Source organism: Mauremys reevesii, linkage group 15, assembly GCF_016161935.1.
Source record: "Mauremys reevesii isolate NIE-2019 linkage group 15, ASM1616193v1, whole genome shotgun sequence".
Taxonomy (NCBI): Eukaryota; Metazoa; Chordata; order Testudines; family Geoemydidae; genus Mauremys; species Mauremys reevesii.
Genome location: NC_052637.1, coordinates 42,746,760 through 42,762,184, shown reverse-complemented (window position 1 = coordinate 42,762,184; position 15,425 = coordinate 42,746,760). Strand labels below are relative to the sequence as shown.

The 15,425-nt window shown below is 45.5% G+C and overlaps 1 protein-coding gene across 4 annotated transcripts in view; it reads left to right on the top strand.

Annotated features, from left to right (window-relative positions):
* The window catches only part of RPTOR (regulatory associated protein of MTOR complex 1), a 273,244-nt gene that overhangs the window by 191,807 nt on the left and 66,012 nt on the right, over positions 1-15,425 (top strand). For all 4 annotated transcript variants that reach the window (XM_039501518.1, XM_039501520.1, XM_039501519.1 and 1 more), the window contains exons 18-20: positions 5,546-5,663; positions 7,224-7,364; positions 7,856-8,014. In XM_039501518.1, the coding sequence (XP_039357452.1) occupies positions 5,546-5,663; positions 7,224-7,364; positions 7,856-8,014 (418 nt within the window). The remainder of the gene's footprint in view (positions 1-5,545; positions 5,664-7,223; positions 7,365-7,855; positions 8,015-15,425) is intronic.

The window sequence follows — 15,425 nt, the reverse complement described above, 5'->3', positions numbered from 1 at the left end:
GTGTTATAGCTATTCATGTGCTTCTGCTGGTAGTACGGACTCTCTGTGCGTCATGGGTTTCGGAATGCCAAGGCCTTTTGTGTCGATGATTTTCTGGTTTCATTTCCTGTGAGGTTTATGTAAATGTCAGTCTCCTCTCTGTTTTATGCTGCTGGCATGCAGAATATAGTTGAGTCTCAGAGTTACAAACACCAGAGTTACAAACTGACCAGTCAACCACACACCTCATTTGGAACCAGAAGTACGCAATCAGGCAGCAGCCCAGACAAAAAAACAAAATAAAAAACAAATACAGTTCAGTGCTGTGTTAAACGTAAACTACTAAAAATATAAAGGGAAAGCAGCATTTTTCTTCTGCATAGTAAAGTTTCAAAGCTGTATTAAGTCAATGTTCAGTTGTAAACTTTTGAAAGAACAACCCTAACATTTTGTTCAGAGTTACAAACAACTTCCATTGCCGAGGTGTTTGTAACTCTGAGGTGCCACTGTAAGGTTGTGCTGCTTTCCATAGTCGGCAGACAATACATTTAAATGGGCATGGAGAGCATGATTTGGAATACTGCATAGCCACAGTGGTGCTGGCCATTGGCAGCTCACTAGATCCTAGGGACATGCCTCTGGGAGCGCTTCAGTGTTCGGCGTTCCAGGGTTGTCACAGTAAAGCACTAATGCCATTTGCCATCTGCCCTGAACGTCAGGAAATTCCATTTCCAAGGCTGCGGAGTCTCAAGAATGGATTTTAATAGGCATGGCATTTCATTTGCTGTACAGCATGAGGAATCCCCTGGAAACAGAAATGTACATGGTACATAAAACATATTGTGTAACATAATAACCAAATAATAAAAAGACCATATATTAAAACAGGCTAGTTCAGACCACAGTATATTTGCTGTTTAGCAATGCACCATGAGACCAGTTCACCTACCCCTTCCCTGAAGCCAATGCCTGAACCAGGAATAAATCTGTCAGAGGTTAGTGAACTCATGTGTATGCTGGTTCTTTGAGTTTGAAATCAATGCAGGAGTGGGGGCAGGGAAAGAAGCCTATGCACTTTGGTGTCTTATCCAGAATCCTGACTCTTGAGATTTCTATCTGATTTTGTGACTTCCTCTAGAAACAAGAGCTGTGTTCTGTACGGGTAATGCTCTGCTGTTTGTTACTGTTTTGATAGCAAAGTTTTACATTACAGGACTTTGGGTTTTAAATTAAATATTAAATATTAATTTGTTACTGGAAGCATAAAGTATATGGCAGCCCTATGGGAGGAAGAAGGGAGGGGCTGGGAGTGCAGTGGAGAGAACATGACAGCTCCATTCAGTAAAGAGACCTTGTTGCTTTCAAAAACCACAAGGAAGAATAATATGGTCTGACTGAGCAGTAATGTCTTAGTCTCTTGAAGTTCACGTGTTCTGACCCTCCATTATACAACAAAGGCAGGTTAACTGCTTGCTGGGCGTCTGGATTGTTCCAGCAGAACCCACCTGCCAGACACTGCCAAATTGTTCCTGGCAGGATTCACTTGCCAGCAGCTGCTCAATCATTCCAGACATAGCCAAACTTCCTGTTTATTTAGCTGGAATATTAGTTGCACAACAGGGGCTGTGTTGAGCCACAATGAGAGGTTAATTCTTTGTCCTTATTCCACCAACATCTTATGCTTCGGTTTATTCATTGGTGTAACTGTTTTCCAGTGTGCACAGTCTTTGGAATACGTAGATCTCTCTTTTGGAGATTTAGGCTGCAAACTGGTGTTAGCAAGAGACCACAACTCTCCAGCCAGTCAGTTGGTCAGTCTGTCTGGTGTTTCTAAGGGGCCTAGCACCACAATACCTAAGAGAGGGTCTAAGTGTTGATATCCACTTCCCCTCCTCCTCTCTAGGGCTCCCATGTTGGAGCCATTGAGCCAGAGAGAATTAAGCAGGGTCCCTTATCAGACCCCAGCGTCACCCCTACATTAGCCAGCGCTGGTCCTAGTAGATTAATATAAGCCTTGTTTTCTCGCTTGGGCTGACCGTGCTGCCAAGTGTAGGACTCAAGTTCCAATGTCCTTCATGGTGAGAGCTCAACAATGGCCTTGGCAGCCTATTGGTGTCTCTCTAGCTGAGTTTAGAGTGAGTGTAGCGCAGGCAGCAGGAATCCAGCTCCTTTCAGCAAGTCACACGTCAACAAATAGTGGTTTGGCCTTTGCCACCAAGAGCAAGAGTCCTGCTCCTTCACACAGTTCATTATTTCACTCCAAGAAACATGTGCCTCTCGTGAGCAGGTGGCAGCTTGTACGTGAGAGGAGGGAGCTGTGTACAAGACTCCAGTTCTGTTCTTTCTGTGGCAGTACATCAGTTTGACAATATCAGGCTGAATCAAAGAGTAGGGGTGCCTGGCCAGGAATAAAAGACCTTTTGTTATGAAGAATTCATTTTGAAACTCAGCGCTCTGGCTTTCTTCAGTTCTTTGCACTGAAGTGAAGGAAAAATCAATGCTTCTCCAAACCAAGTATAAAAAAGTGCCCTCATCCCCACTCGAGGTGACAGATGGACATTAATTTTGTCAGAGAGCTGGTTTCACAGGGGCTTTATTCTGCCTTATTTTTAAATGATAAAAAGATGCTCACAGAAGAGAGGCTATTCCCTACCATGTTAGCTCAGAGTCCACTGGTTTGTTGGGTTGGGCATGGGGAGGGAGAGTTAAGAGGGGATTTTGTATATTCTTACTGCTGTAGAGAGAGATGTGCACGCTGGATCTGTCAATAAGCCTCCTGTATCAGCATAGGTCAGGTTCTACACATCACTGTCCAGCGGTTCAGCAAGGCCACTCCATTCTTGTTAGCAGGCTGAGGACTGAAATATACAAGATTCCTGATTTTAAAAGCATTAGAACAGATTCTTGTATAACTCCATACCCTGCCTGTTTTTGAGATCTGAGCTACCTCAAAGAAAGTAAAGACCCTGAGTCTTGTTGGCGAGTGACTTCACTGAGAAGCTGCATTGTTTTGAGGGTTTTTTTTTCTTGTGGGAGCCTTTGATGTGGGGAGCAGGAAAATGTAAGTGAATCAGAAGAACAATCGAAAACCCCTGGATTTTATTTATTTCTTTGTATGCAGGCTTATTTGGGGTCTGTCAATCTAGCATTGCTTTAAATGTAAGATAATGCACTCTTCTGCTCAGAGTTCAGCATGACTTTGCTCTAACAGCAAGCTCTCGCTAGAAGGATGCCTCTGTCCATCTGTGTTACTTATAGGACTTTCTGTTGCATTCATCACCAGAGAAGATTAGCATCTCTGAAATACAGCGTCTGTCTACGCTGCAGTTCAAGCCCGTGCCTGAGCCCCCTTTGCGCATACACTGCAATTGCGCTAACCCAGGGCTTGAACCCAGGGTCCCAGGACCCTGTGGGCTGGAAAGTCCGAGCTCGAGTCAAGCAGGGACCGAGGGTCTGAGCCCTATTGCTTTGCCGTGTAGACGTAGCCCCGCTTGACTCCGGTCCCAGGAGTCAACTGGAATTATTCCATAATTCCATGGGACAGTTTCCTTAGTCATCTCTATCCCAACAATCTGCAATCCATTCTATTGAAAATGGAAGCCACCCCAACTTTGCAAACGGCAGCAGCTCAGGTCCGCATTAACCCATTCTGTTCTGATCACCAATCTGCAAGCACACGGTCAGAGACCCTCCTGGGTTTGCAATGGAGACGAAACCAGTCAAGCCTTTTGCAAAGCAAGCTACTTCCTGGTCACATGCAGGGCAGGCAGTCAGGTTTTCCCGCAGTGCATCATGGTCCTAGGGCTAGAGCAGGGCAGGGGGTTGGGGGAGAGCTAGAGACGCTGGGTTATGGCTACTTTGCCTTGGGTCTACACACTGCAGTGTGAATGCCAGAACCCTAGGTTCGAGCACGGGTTAGAAGAATCTTAACATAGGGTTAAAATACAATGTAAACACTCAAGCCTAGGGCTCCCTAACATAGGTCAGCTAACTCAAGTCCCACTAACCCTGGGCTTATGTTGCAGTGTAGACATACCCACAGAGGGGCACAGAGCGATCCCCTTGCGTTTCATGGGAGAGGAGCATTTGAGTAGAGATTTGTGCCCTTCAAAAAGCACATTTTGTCCTCTGCAGTAGTTTGTATTGGAAAAGGCAGTTGTAGAATATGCTTTGGATGAACTAAGCAAGTTATAGCTGCCACGTCCTCCTTCGAGTGATAGTCCCTCTGTATATTCCCCATGTGGGTACGCATGTGCGTGAGTCTGGAAATTCTTCAAAGCAGTGTCCATTGGCCCGCACATGCGCCGTAGCTCTCCTGGTGCTCCCAACCGAGGGTATAAGAGAAAGTGCGGGTCGACACCTCACCAGTTCCTTTTTAGCAACGCATGGCCTGAGTTGGAATTGTATCCTCCTTCACTTGGTTGCATAACATATAAAAAAAAGTTCCTCCCCTCGGGGGTGTCACAGATCACTCCACATGAGCACAAGCTGCCTCCACGGCATCCCTCTCAGATGTTCTGCTGCAGGACATCTGCAGAGTCGCCCCTTGGAGTTCTATCCACACATTAGCGACGCACTACGCTCTAGTTCATGTCTTGGCTGAGGAGGCAGCAGTGGGATCAGCAGTATTGAAAGTGTCTTTGCTACCAGCTCCCTCGCACCCAGCTCCAGGCTGAGCACTGCTTGCCAATCATCCACATGTGGAATATACACAGGGACCATCCCTTGAAGAAGTGGTGGTTACTTATTCTAACTGGAGTTTCTTCAAGATGTGTGGTCCCTATCTGTATTCCACCACCCACCCTTCGTCCCCTCTGTGCTGGACCCTGTTGGATTTGTGGTAAGAAAGGGAACTAGAGAGGCGTCGACCCACAGTGCCTCATACACCCTCAGTTGGGAGCACGAGGAGCACGGCTGCGCATGTGCAGGCCAACAGACACTGCTTTCAAGAATTTCCAGACTTGGGCATGTGGCGCACATGCATACCCGTGTGTGGAATACTGATAGGGACCGCACAGCTGGAAGAACCTCTAGTTCAATAAGTAACCTCCTCTTTCATAGATTGCAATTTGACAAACTATAGTAGAATTTGTGCAAACTCTGGTGGTCTCATTGGCACTCCCCTGGTGCACGCAAGCCTAATTTACACTCGTGTCTTTGTTAAAAGCCCTTTTACTTTGGTTGAAGCACAGCACAGGAATTCTAAATCAGAGCTTGTTCCCTCTGACTCTTCTTTGAATTTTTGCTGGAGTTCTGTTCCAAGCAGACAGTGGTCCATCTGACTGAGGCACTTTATTTCTAATGGCAAATTCCTTGTCAGGCAGTGGTTTCTGCCTAAAGCAGGCTGTTTTTCCTGACAGAAGAGAATCTCTGCATTTTCAGTGAATAATATCCCCTCTGCTTTAGTTGTTGGGTATGCCTTCTTCTATATTGTGAATTATTCTGGAATGGCCTATTGACCAGGTTGTTCCCCCTCTTTCAGTGATGTCTGTTCCTTGCAGGCAGTTGTTTGTTTCTGACACGCACACTAATCAAAGTTCTGTTTCTCTCTGCTTTCTATCCCCAGGAGCTGGTGGTGGCTTTGAGTCATCTAGTGGTTCAGTATGAGAGCAATTTCTGCACTGTTGCCTTGCAATTTATGGAAGAAGAGAAGAATTATCCTCTGCCCTCTCCAGCTACCACAGGTACATCCTTTTGTCTGCTCATGGCCAGGGGCAGTTTTGATCCTTATAGTGCTTGGGAACCTTAGCTGAGGAATTTGATTGAATGACCAACAGGCATCAGTTCTAGTGATGCTATGGGCAACTCTCACGCCTTTTTGGCACTGTAATGCATTTTACTGCAGAACCGCATCTCAGGGAGATCTCCCTCTGAAAAGACTGAGATGTGCTTCTGGCTCGCCGGGGAGTCACGGAGACTGAAATCCCTGCTACCCTGAGAAGAGAGTCCTCCAGGTGCATGTTAAAGCATGTTGTCAGTACAGTGCGGTGAAGCTTGGCCCTTGCTTTGGCCCTGCTGCTACCCATGTTGCACTTGTTGGATAAACAGGGGACTTGAGGCTCTCAGGCTGTTGAATTGATGCTGCCAAGGAGAATCCTCGTTGTTCTGCAGTGACCCAGTCCAGCTGTTTGTTACTTGAGAGGCTCAGACAGAAGACCGTGAAGACCTTCATATTGCTGTGTCCTGTTGCAGTGGGGCTGCATGCTCCAAAGCCTTTGGTTTGTGATCCTGCTCTTCGGTGCTTGATGTGCTGTTTTTTCCCATTCCTTTCTTCCTTGTGTATTTTGCTTCATTTGAGGAACTGAAGGTTCTAGAGAAACTGTTGCTGGCCCTTCATTTTTTAGAAATTAAATAAATTGGAACTCACCAGGAATAACAGAACTGTTGCGACAGGAACGGGCAGAAGAGAAGATTAACTATTTCCGCAATGATAATTAATCACTTCTTCGTCTGACGTAGTGAATCATATTAGAGAACTAGTGTCCCCCCATTTGTCCTTTTTGCTGCAGAAAATAATCATCCCTTATAATTGCATAGCACTTTTCACCATCCAGAAGGAGGCCAAAGGACTTTCTAAGTGGGATATTCAGGAAGCACCGCTCCCGTCGCTGTGGTGGAATGGGACAGCTGTTCTGTAGCAGTAACATTATGTATGTGCTGTTAGGAATGGGAATGAAGCATGACTTTTCCAGTTGAAATTGCAGGTATTCAGGGCATGAAGTGAAATTTGGCCAGGAAAACCAGGATTAAATAACCCTTTATTATGAAAAATGTTCCCAGATTGTTAATGAGCAGAAGCAATCAGCAATTCAGACTTAAGGATCTAGAAGATGTCCCCTCCAGCACCATGTTTGGGCATTAGTTTGGTATTGGCTTGGAGGGAAGAATCACCAAAACCACCACCTGTAGCACCCTGTTTTTCTTATTGTCTTTCATTCAGGGACTGACAAGGCTTGGCCCTGCTTAGCGTATGGAATATGTAAGGACTACAGACCAAGAAACATGGAGCTTTGTGCTTTGTATGAGCAGAGAGGATTGGGGCAGGGGGAGTAAAGATACCAGCCCTTTATCATAATTTGCTCTTTGTTTAAGGACAGCTTGCAGTGACTGAGCACCCTTTTTATCAGTAGTTGGTTTTAAATTGTTTTAATCATTTGCACTGATCACGCTACATTGCTGTGGGAAGGCTGCTCCCCAGTCTCTCTTGTGATGGCGTGTACAGTGGTTAAACTTTGTCCCCACAGAGTGTGGGAGTTTGACGCCAGTGCGAGATGGTCCGTGTACTCCGAGACTTCGTTCCGTCAGCTCCTATGGGAACATACGAGCAGTCACCACGGCTAGGAACCTGAACAAGTCTCTGCAGAACCTCAGCTTGAATGAAGAATGTAAGATGGCTTTCAAGATTCTTTCATTTTTCCTTACCTCGTGTCTCGCGTGAGACTTTGTTTTATTTTGTCCCTTTGCCAGTTCTTCCCTGCTGTGAAATCTCATGTGGAAAGCATCTCGAGCTGACTAGGTGTTATCACATGGTATCTAGCTGCCAGCCCCCAGGGGAGATATGGGCAACCCTTTAACCTTAACAGGCTGAAATTCTCTGTTCAGTAGTATTGACTTTATAAGCTACTGGAGACCAACCAGGGCACCTTCTGATGCACGTGGTTTTCACCAGCCTGAGTCACTACTGAAGCCTTGATGCTTACCCTCTAATTAAATATGCAGTGTTCAGAAAGAGGGCTTGGTGGATTTGCTTTACCAGAGGAATTTCTCTTCACTTGTTGAATGTCACAGGGTTCATGACAATCAGTTGATGCTTGAGCAAAAATTGTTCTTTTGGTAGTATTCCTGTTTCAGTTTCTCCGCACTTCCCTTTCGGCAGCTGGAAGCTCTGTTGCATTTTCTCCTGGGAATCTCAGCACCAGCAGCAGTGCTAGCAGCACCTTGGGCAGTCCTGAGAATGAAGAGTATATCCTGTCATTTGAGACCATCGACAAGATGAGAAGAGTTAGCTCCTACTCCTCATTGAATTCACTGATCGGTGAGTAGGGGCTCTTCTACCTTCCTCTGGTATTTCCTGCTTTCTTTACCCTCCTCTGATTTTGGTTCTAGATAGATCTTGCAACAGCAGGGGTTTTCCTTATGGGTACATGCCATCATGCTATCTGAGTGGGATTGTATGAAGAAATGAGAGAGGGAGTTAACCTGAAGATCTTGGGGGGCGGGGGGTAGAGCAGGGAATGGGATGTAGCAATGACATAGCTGCATTTCTGTGGTCATAACTCTATCTTGTGTTACAAATGGTAGGATTCTTGCTAAGAACTTGAGCATGAAAAGGGTAGCATCTACTGGAATCTTACAGCCTCTGCAACTTCATGGGCTAGGAAATGGATAGGAAGGCCCTTCATTCTATGGACCTGATAGCTGGGCTCAATGGCATGGACTTCTACCCTCAGTTGCTTTTCATGTAAGCTGGGCTTAGTCTGCTACATAGCACAGTCTTCAAACCTTGTTAGCCTCTGAGGAAGCCTTACCCAATTGATTTTCCATCTAAGTGCATTTGTACATTATTAAATGCGGGGTCAGAAGGAAGAAACCCTGGCTTTGTCCTAATTAGTTGGCAAGACAGCTTGGCATTTCACAGAAATGAGCTCTGAACAGAGTATCATAGGTGATCACTTTACATCCATTATCGCCCCAACTACATCCTCCTGGAGAAAGGTGGGAGAACACCAGCTGCAGCATCTGTTGATCTGCAGAGCACCAAAGCTAAACAGTCCTGTTCTGCCCTGGAGCCTCTGCCCTCTTGGTAATATACCGAATGCTGCAGAGTTGAGATGTTGGTGCCTATAGCGAAGGAGGAAGGCAAATGGATTTGCATTTCCACAGCACATGGTTGATTTGCATGTTGGATGTAGTCTGGCATTTCTTGTATAAAACTGAACTGGAAGCTCTGCACTAAACTAGTTCATTTCTTTGATTATTTTTCTGATGGCTTTTTTAGGCATGTCCGATAGCTACAGCAGCATTTTTCTTTAGCTGATCTTCTTTTTAAACTGGTGTGGTAAGAGCACAGCCAGCTAACATGCAAGGGTCCCAGCGTGGGAAACGGACGCTTGCTCCATGGGCTGGAGAAAGTGCACATCAGAGAAATGATGAGGGAGGCTCATAACCTTCCATTATGGTCAGTTGTGTGGGCCCATGATCTTCTCCTAGCTTTAAAAAATCCCTATCTACCATTGTCATATGGAGGAGTAATAACCTGTAGTAAATTGGTGAATGAAAACTCTACACATCACACTCCAGTACTAGAAATATTCTGGGATCCTGCTACCAGACAGATCAGTTGGCATCTATTGTAGACCATTAATGAATGACTGGTCTACAGGCCCAGTCCCTTGAGACAGTTTAAAATAAATCTTGTCCCATCCTAATAAAGTGTCATTAGACTCTTGAACAATCCAGTCACGTTACATAACAGATAATGACCCTGATCTGTGCACAACAGGATCACTACAATGCTGCTGTCCCTGTGGCAGGTTAAAACCTTAGCTCCCTTTCCTTGCCTCCTCTCTGACTTGGACTCTCCTGCCTATCCTTCCACTGGAAATTGCTGCAGCCTGCTTGATGGTTTGTTTGTGTCTCAGAAGATCTTTACAGCACAGTTGAGAAAGAGTCTAGAAATGAGCTGGAGATGAGCTAGGGAAACTTAAGAAAACAAAAAGTGGCTCTCCAAAGCCTCCCTCATTCATATTCAATCAGGAAGAGCTCATATCCAGCTGTAAACGACATAGCTTATAGAAGTGTTTAAAATTCATAACTTACACGGAATCCCATTACCTTCAGCATTTGCCTGTTTAAAGCTGGAGTTTTTTTCATTTCTGTTAAAGAATTGCAGTCTCCCAACCTGCTCTGTGCTAGGTCCCAAGGGAAAGATTTTTTCAGAATTTCATCAACTCCGGCCACCGTGTTCGGGCGACCCGTTGCCAGGCAGCAGGCCAGGGGTTGAGTTGACCCTGTAGTGTCCCTCCTTGAACTGACAAGGCCAGCTGGGACGATTGTTAACTCAGATGGAATGTATGGGCCCAAGAGTCAAAGGTGTTAACATGACCCCGTTACTGTCCAGTATTAAATAGGGTTAAACAAGGTTCGGGGGTTGATGTACAGAGACCTGAGCCTGCTTAGTACCATGGCGAACACATTATTAAAAATCCTTTTAACCTTTTACTAAAGATTCAGCAAAGAAGCAAAAACAGTTAGAGAAATTGAAATATAGAGTACGAAGTAAGTCTTTCACTTAGCCAACATTCCTTGTTCACTTTCCCTTTTAATACAGAGTCTCTAAAGGAAAAAGCCCTTGTTTGATACTCTCTTAGTAGGTATTAACCATGGTAATAACTGTCTTTTTGGGGAAAGGAGAAGTTAGTTGAGCTGGGCAGAAGCTGGTGGTGTTGCTGATGTTCCTAGAAGACAGCACAAGACAAACATACGTAAGAGGGAAGAGAAAAGAACAGCAAAGACAGAAAATCTGTCTCTTTTGTTGATTTTGCCTTGCAGCCGCACTGCTGGAGAAACACAGGCATGGCAGATGGTCTTATTAGCCATTCCAAGCCCTGGCAAACTTGTACCAGTGTTGAGCTGTTCAGGGCATTGCTTTTATCTGCCTCTCTGGCCATAGACTTACAGCGGTGTTGTAGCCTGGGCCAGTTAACCCACACACTTACTAAACAGAAGGCAAAAGGAGAGGGATAAGAACGAAAACAAATAAGGTGGGGAAGGAAGAGAACACACAAAGGGTGTGTGTGTGACAATGTCTCTCAACCCAGGTGATATTCAGGATTTAGTCAGAGCCTGTGGAGAGCGTCATCTGAGACCCTCTCTCTGGCCTGGTCTTATACAGACATCATTCAGGATCAGGTTGAAGGTGGTTCAGGGTCCCAGGAGATGGTGGGGGAGGCAGACATAAATGGAGAAATTTGCACCCCCTTCCTCCTCTCTTGTCTTTGTCAGCTAGCATTTGCATCTGTTCGTCTGTATTTTTTCCCCAAAAGTCTTTTTTATGGACACCAAAAGAGATAGATGGGTGCAATAGACCATCCCCTCATTATTTTGTTCACCAACTAGGGCTAATTTCTGATACACCAGCTTTAGTCCATTAATTTCTGGTCTCACACTTCTCTTGTTTACTAGGCATGATCTTAACACAGTCCTTGAGTTAAATTAGTAGAGCTTTTCATTTAGACTAATTCAGTCTTTGTCTCTCTTTAATCCTTTTTCCCATCAGTGTTTGCTGTTAGAGGTTATTATGACACTTTAGAAACTTTCACTCACTCCTCACAGTTGAGTTTACAATGCGGGTCAATTTGTAGGCCCAGTTATTACAACATCACCATCCTCTTTCTTTTCTGAGCCTCTTTTAGAGGCAGCCAGTTGTGTCCATCTTCCTTCTGGGTTATTTCCTTAAATCCTTAAGCTGCAACAAAGAATGGACACCATGTGCAGCTCAGAGGGATGGGTTTAAACTAAGGAAGAGCCTTGCTTGTCATCTGCCCTGTCTGAGGAATCACCTGACATTTCTCTTCAATGCCTGCCCCTCTGGCTGGTGGAAGGAGCAATGGGGACTTGTTTTATAGCTGTGGCCATGCCAGGTATTTGAGAAAGGGGAAGAAATGAAAAAGGATTTTTTGGAGGAACAGGTCAAATCCATTAAAAAAAAATGCAGCCCCTAATGTTAAGAAATACAGATCATTCTTGCCTAAAGTTTAACTTTCTGTCCTCTACATTCTTCAGACACACATCCAGCTCCGAGTCATTAGCATTCAGGGGCTTCTTTCTCAATTGCAGTATGTTTTATTAAAGAGTCCTCATTCGCACCCCGTGCCATTTTGCTACAAGGTGCTTGGCATTGACATTTTCCTCTTATTTTGCTTCAAATATCTCTGAGAGGCAATCCAGGAAAGAGGAGTGAGTCCTTGAGCTGCGCGTGTACAGTTCACAAGATGAGCTGGGTTCTGGCAGGTGACTGTCCCTTGGGTAGTTTTGGGCAGAAGAGTCATCTGCTTCTGGCCTCCCATTGCCCTTCAGCTGGCAGCAGGAAGAAGTTTTGGTTACAATAGCTGGTTTGGGGCGGAGGCTAAACCAGTTGCAGTCCTTTCCACAGCCAGATCCACCAGCCGTTAATCTTGCCTCTTTAAATAGAAAAGGGGAGAAATTAGACATTGGCTTTGGGTGCCATGAGACTGAGAACCGTTTTTTCCTACCCAAATGCTATGATTAAAGCCCCTCATTAGCTGTGTCTCATGGTGAAGTGGAGATCACTGCTTGAAAGATAATGCCAAACGCATTCATCAAAGAGGAAAGGAGAAACCTGGAGCAATAAAATGCTGGAGAAGGATTTTGTTTTCCAGTAGGAGAGTTATAAGATTTAATTGGGATGGGGAGAGGAGACTATGCCATGCCATTCAGAACCCCTCCTAAAGGACTGGCTTACAGCAACGGTTACAGTCAGAGGTGATTGTGATCAAACTGGGAGGGGAAGGTGGGGGGCAGACCATAGGCAAATGGGAGAGTGAGGGGGCAGATCTTGGGAGTGGGAGCACTGACAATGGACTTAAATTTGCAATTAAACAATTCATTTAAAATCTTGTAAGTGCACATTTACACTGATTAGTAATTAGCTGACAACAATGACCATATTGTTAGTAAGTATAAAATAGTAAACTAAGATACTGACTATATTATATGAAAACTAAATGCCACTGATAGGCTTAAGCAATATTGCACTTGTTTATGCAATAAATATGCTGGTGTGTGTTCCATAGCATGCCATACACTACGTAAAGAATATGGAAAAGCCTAGTGAGATGGGCTGGTTGGGAACGGCAGGACAGAGGTGTAAGTGAGGAACCAGTGGGACAGTGAGGAATGCCAGAATGGGTGGGGAATGCATGGAGCATGGGAGTAGAGTAGCACATTTTTTTCCCAGCCGTTGAAACTGAGTTGTCTTGGCCACAACCGTGCACCCGATCGAATGTGTAAGGGAGACAGGGAGTGGGTTAGTGGTGGTGGATTCTGAAGGTCCCTTTGTAGACTGTGCTCATAACTACCTCCATCCTGAGGGCACGAACCTTTTTCCTCAAGTCTCCTCTGGGATTAGCGAAGCATCAGAAAGCCCATGCTCTGCTGTGTGGGTCGCTCTTGGGGAGGAACTTTAAACTAGCTTTCCCTATGGTGCAGACTGCACTGCATAGACCAGTGGGGAAAATCTGGGCTTGGGGCAGCCGTCCTGAGCCCCCTTTCCCCTACATCACTGGGACTAGCCCATTGAGCGTTTTTCTGCATTGCCATGTATTTTGGGAAGGCGTTTATAATCGATTCCATCACCAGCTTCATCTTAGAGCAGCTTTAGCCTTGGGAACTACTGCTCCTCTGCACTCTCAGAGAGTAGGAGCACAGCAGTCAGAGGGTCCAGAGAGGCTGGAATGGGGAGGTATCCTCAGGATACCCTAGGTATGAGGTTAGGATTCGGTCATGGGTATTTTTAGTAAAAGTCAGTAACAGGTGGCAGGCAATAAACAAACATTCAGGGAAGCTCACAACCTGTGCCTGACTTTTACTAAAAATACCCTGGGGGTGGTGGGACAAACAGAGTGCTGCCGGGGCTTGCCGCTGCTCCAGCCCCCTACTGCTCCTGCAGTAGGGGCTTACCACTGGCACTCCAGCCCCAGTGGGGCTGACCCAACCCCAGCCACTGCTCCGGTGGCCAGGGACCACTGCTCTGGCGGGCCCTACAGCTGGTCGCCGGTCAGCTGTTTGGTGGCTCTGGGTCTGGCTGCCGGTCAGCAATTCCAGGAGCTGCTGCTCCAGCAGCCCCTGGGCTGACAGCTGCTCCAGCCCTGCCCCAGAGGAAGTCATGGAGGTCCCAGAAAGTCATGGAATCCATGACTTTTGTGACAGACTCGTGGCCTTACCTATGAATAGACCAAGGGTGCCGCCTATAAGCTGTGTGATCTCTGCAAGAAATGTTAATTCTCCAACTGCTGTCATGCAGTATTTTGCCCCTAAGGAGTTGGGCTGCCACTCACACCTACTGAAGTAGAGTTCACAGAGTCATCAGAATTTTAGATCTTTTCTCTATCCGAATCTAGGTCTCACAGGATCTTATGTTTTACTCATGGGAAGAGAAGAGGGAGGTGGGGGATAAATTACAATGCAGAGGTGGGATTAACAGTGACGAGAATTGTGTATCAGTATCCCCATATACCCCTCACTATTCAGTCTGAAATAGTTCAGCTCTATGTGTCAGTCCAAAACTTGTTTTTCACTTCAGGAAGAACATGCAAAAACAAATCAGAGCTGTTGCCTCCAATCGAAAATGCACAGATGCTGAGGTTTTGGTCAATTTGTGGGGTGTGGACTGCATCTCATTTTGGAGCTCCAGGTTTAGAATCACTGCAGTATTTAAAAGAGGCAAAAAACCTGATAAAGCCAAACCAAGGAAAGAGATTAAATAAAGACACTGATGTTTTAATTTGTGTGTGCTGCACAGCTGTGCCCTTGCTAGACTCGGGTTGCAAGGTTGAAGATCTAAACCAATTGTGCTGCCCTGATGTTTGCTGTTAAATTGAATGAAGAGTTACGCACACCCGTACAAAACCAAAACAATCAGTGAAGAAAGGCAATTTCTTTTTGATGTTCATAGCTGAAAGGAATTGTTTTGTAAATCTGTACTGCAAGGTCTATTTAACCAGTGTTGAATCAGTCCAACTAATTACAGAGCTGTCGTTTTAAATTAACTCTCCCCACTTTCCTAGTGCTTTGTCTGTGTCTCGTGGATTTTTTTTATTGTAGTCCATTATGTGAAATGAAACCACTGTTCCCTCCTGCTGTCCGTATCTCCTTTCATTATCACACTGACTCAGGTGGTTCAGGTTTAACAAGGAGCTGTCAGATGCGTCATTCAGCTGAATCCATTCGATGAGCAACACTTTTGTTAGGAAAAAAATAATAATACTGTAGTGAGGGAAGGGAACACACCTCCAAGCACTAACTCGTATGAGTCTAAAAAGCCTTTATAGAAATTCCCTCTGTTCTTTTCAGAAGCTGTTGAGCGAATGAGGAATTGCATTGGTGAAGTCCTCCCCCTCCCCCCCGCCCCCAAAGCTTAGATATTTAAAAAATGTCTTGGGGGGTTTTCTTCCTGCTTGCGTCATGAGTGAGGGCGTTATCAGAGGGGCTGGAAATACTGAAAACTAGATTCCCTCCTGCTCCCACATTCCCCCCCTCCCCGCACCCTCTGGCTTGCTCTTTCTTTAAAAGAAACCAAACCCTTTAGATTCCCAGCAGCCCTTATGTAACTTCCAGTACAGACCCAAACGCATTGGAGGCAGAAAGCTGAGCAGGCTTCAGGGAGCCTTTACAGCTGTGTTACCTGGCTGGCTGCGTCAGTGAAT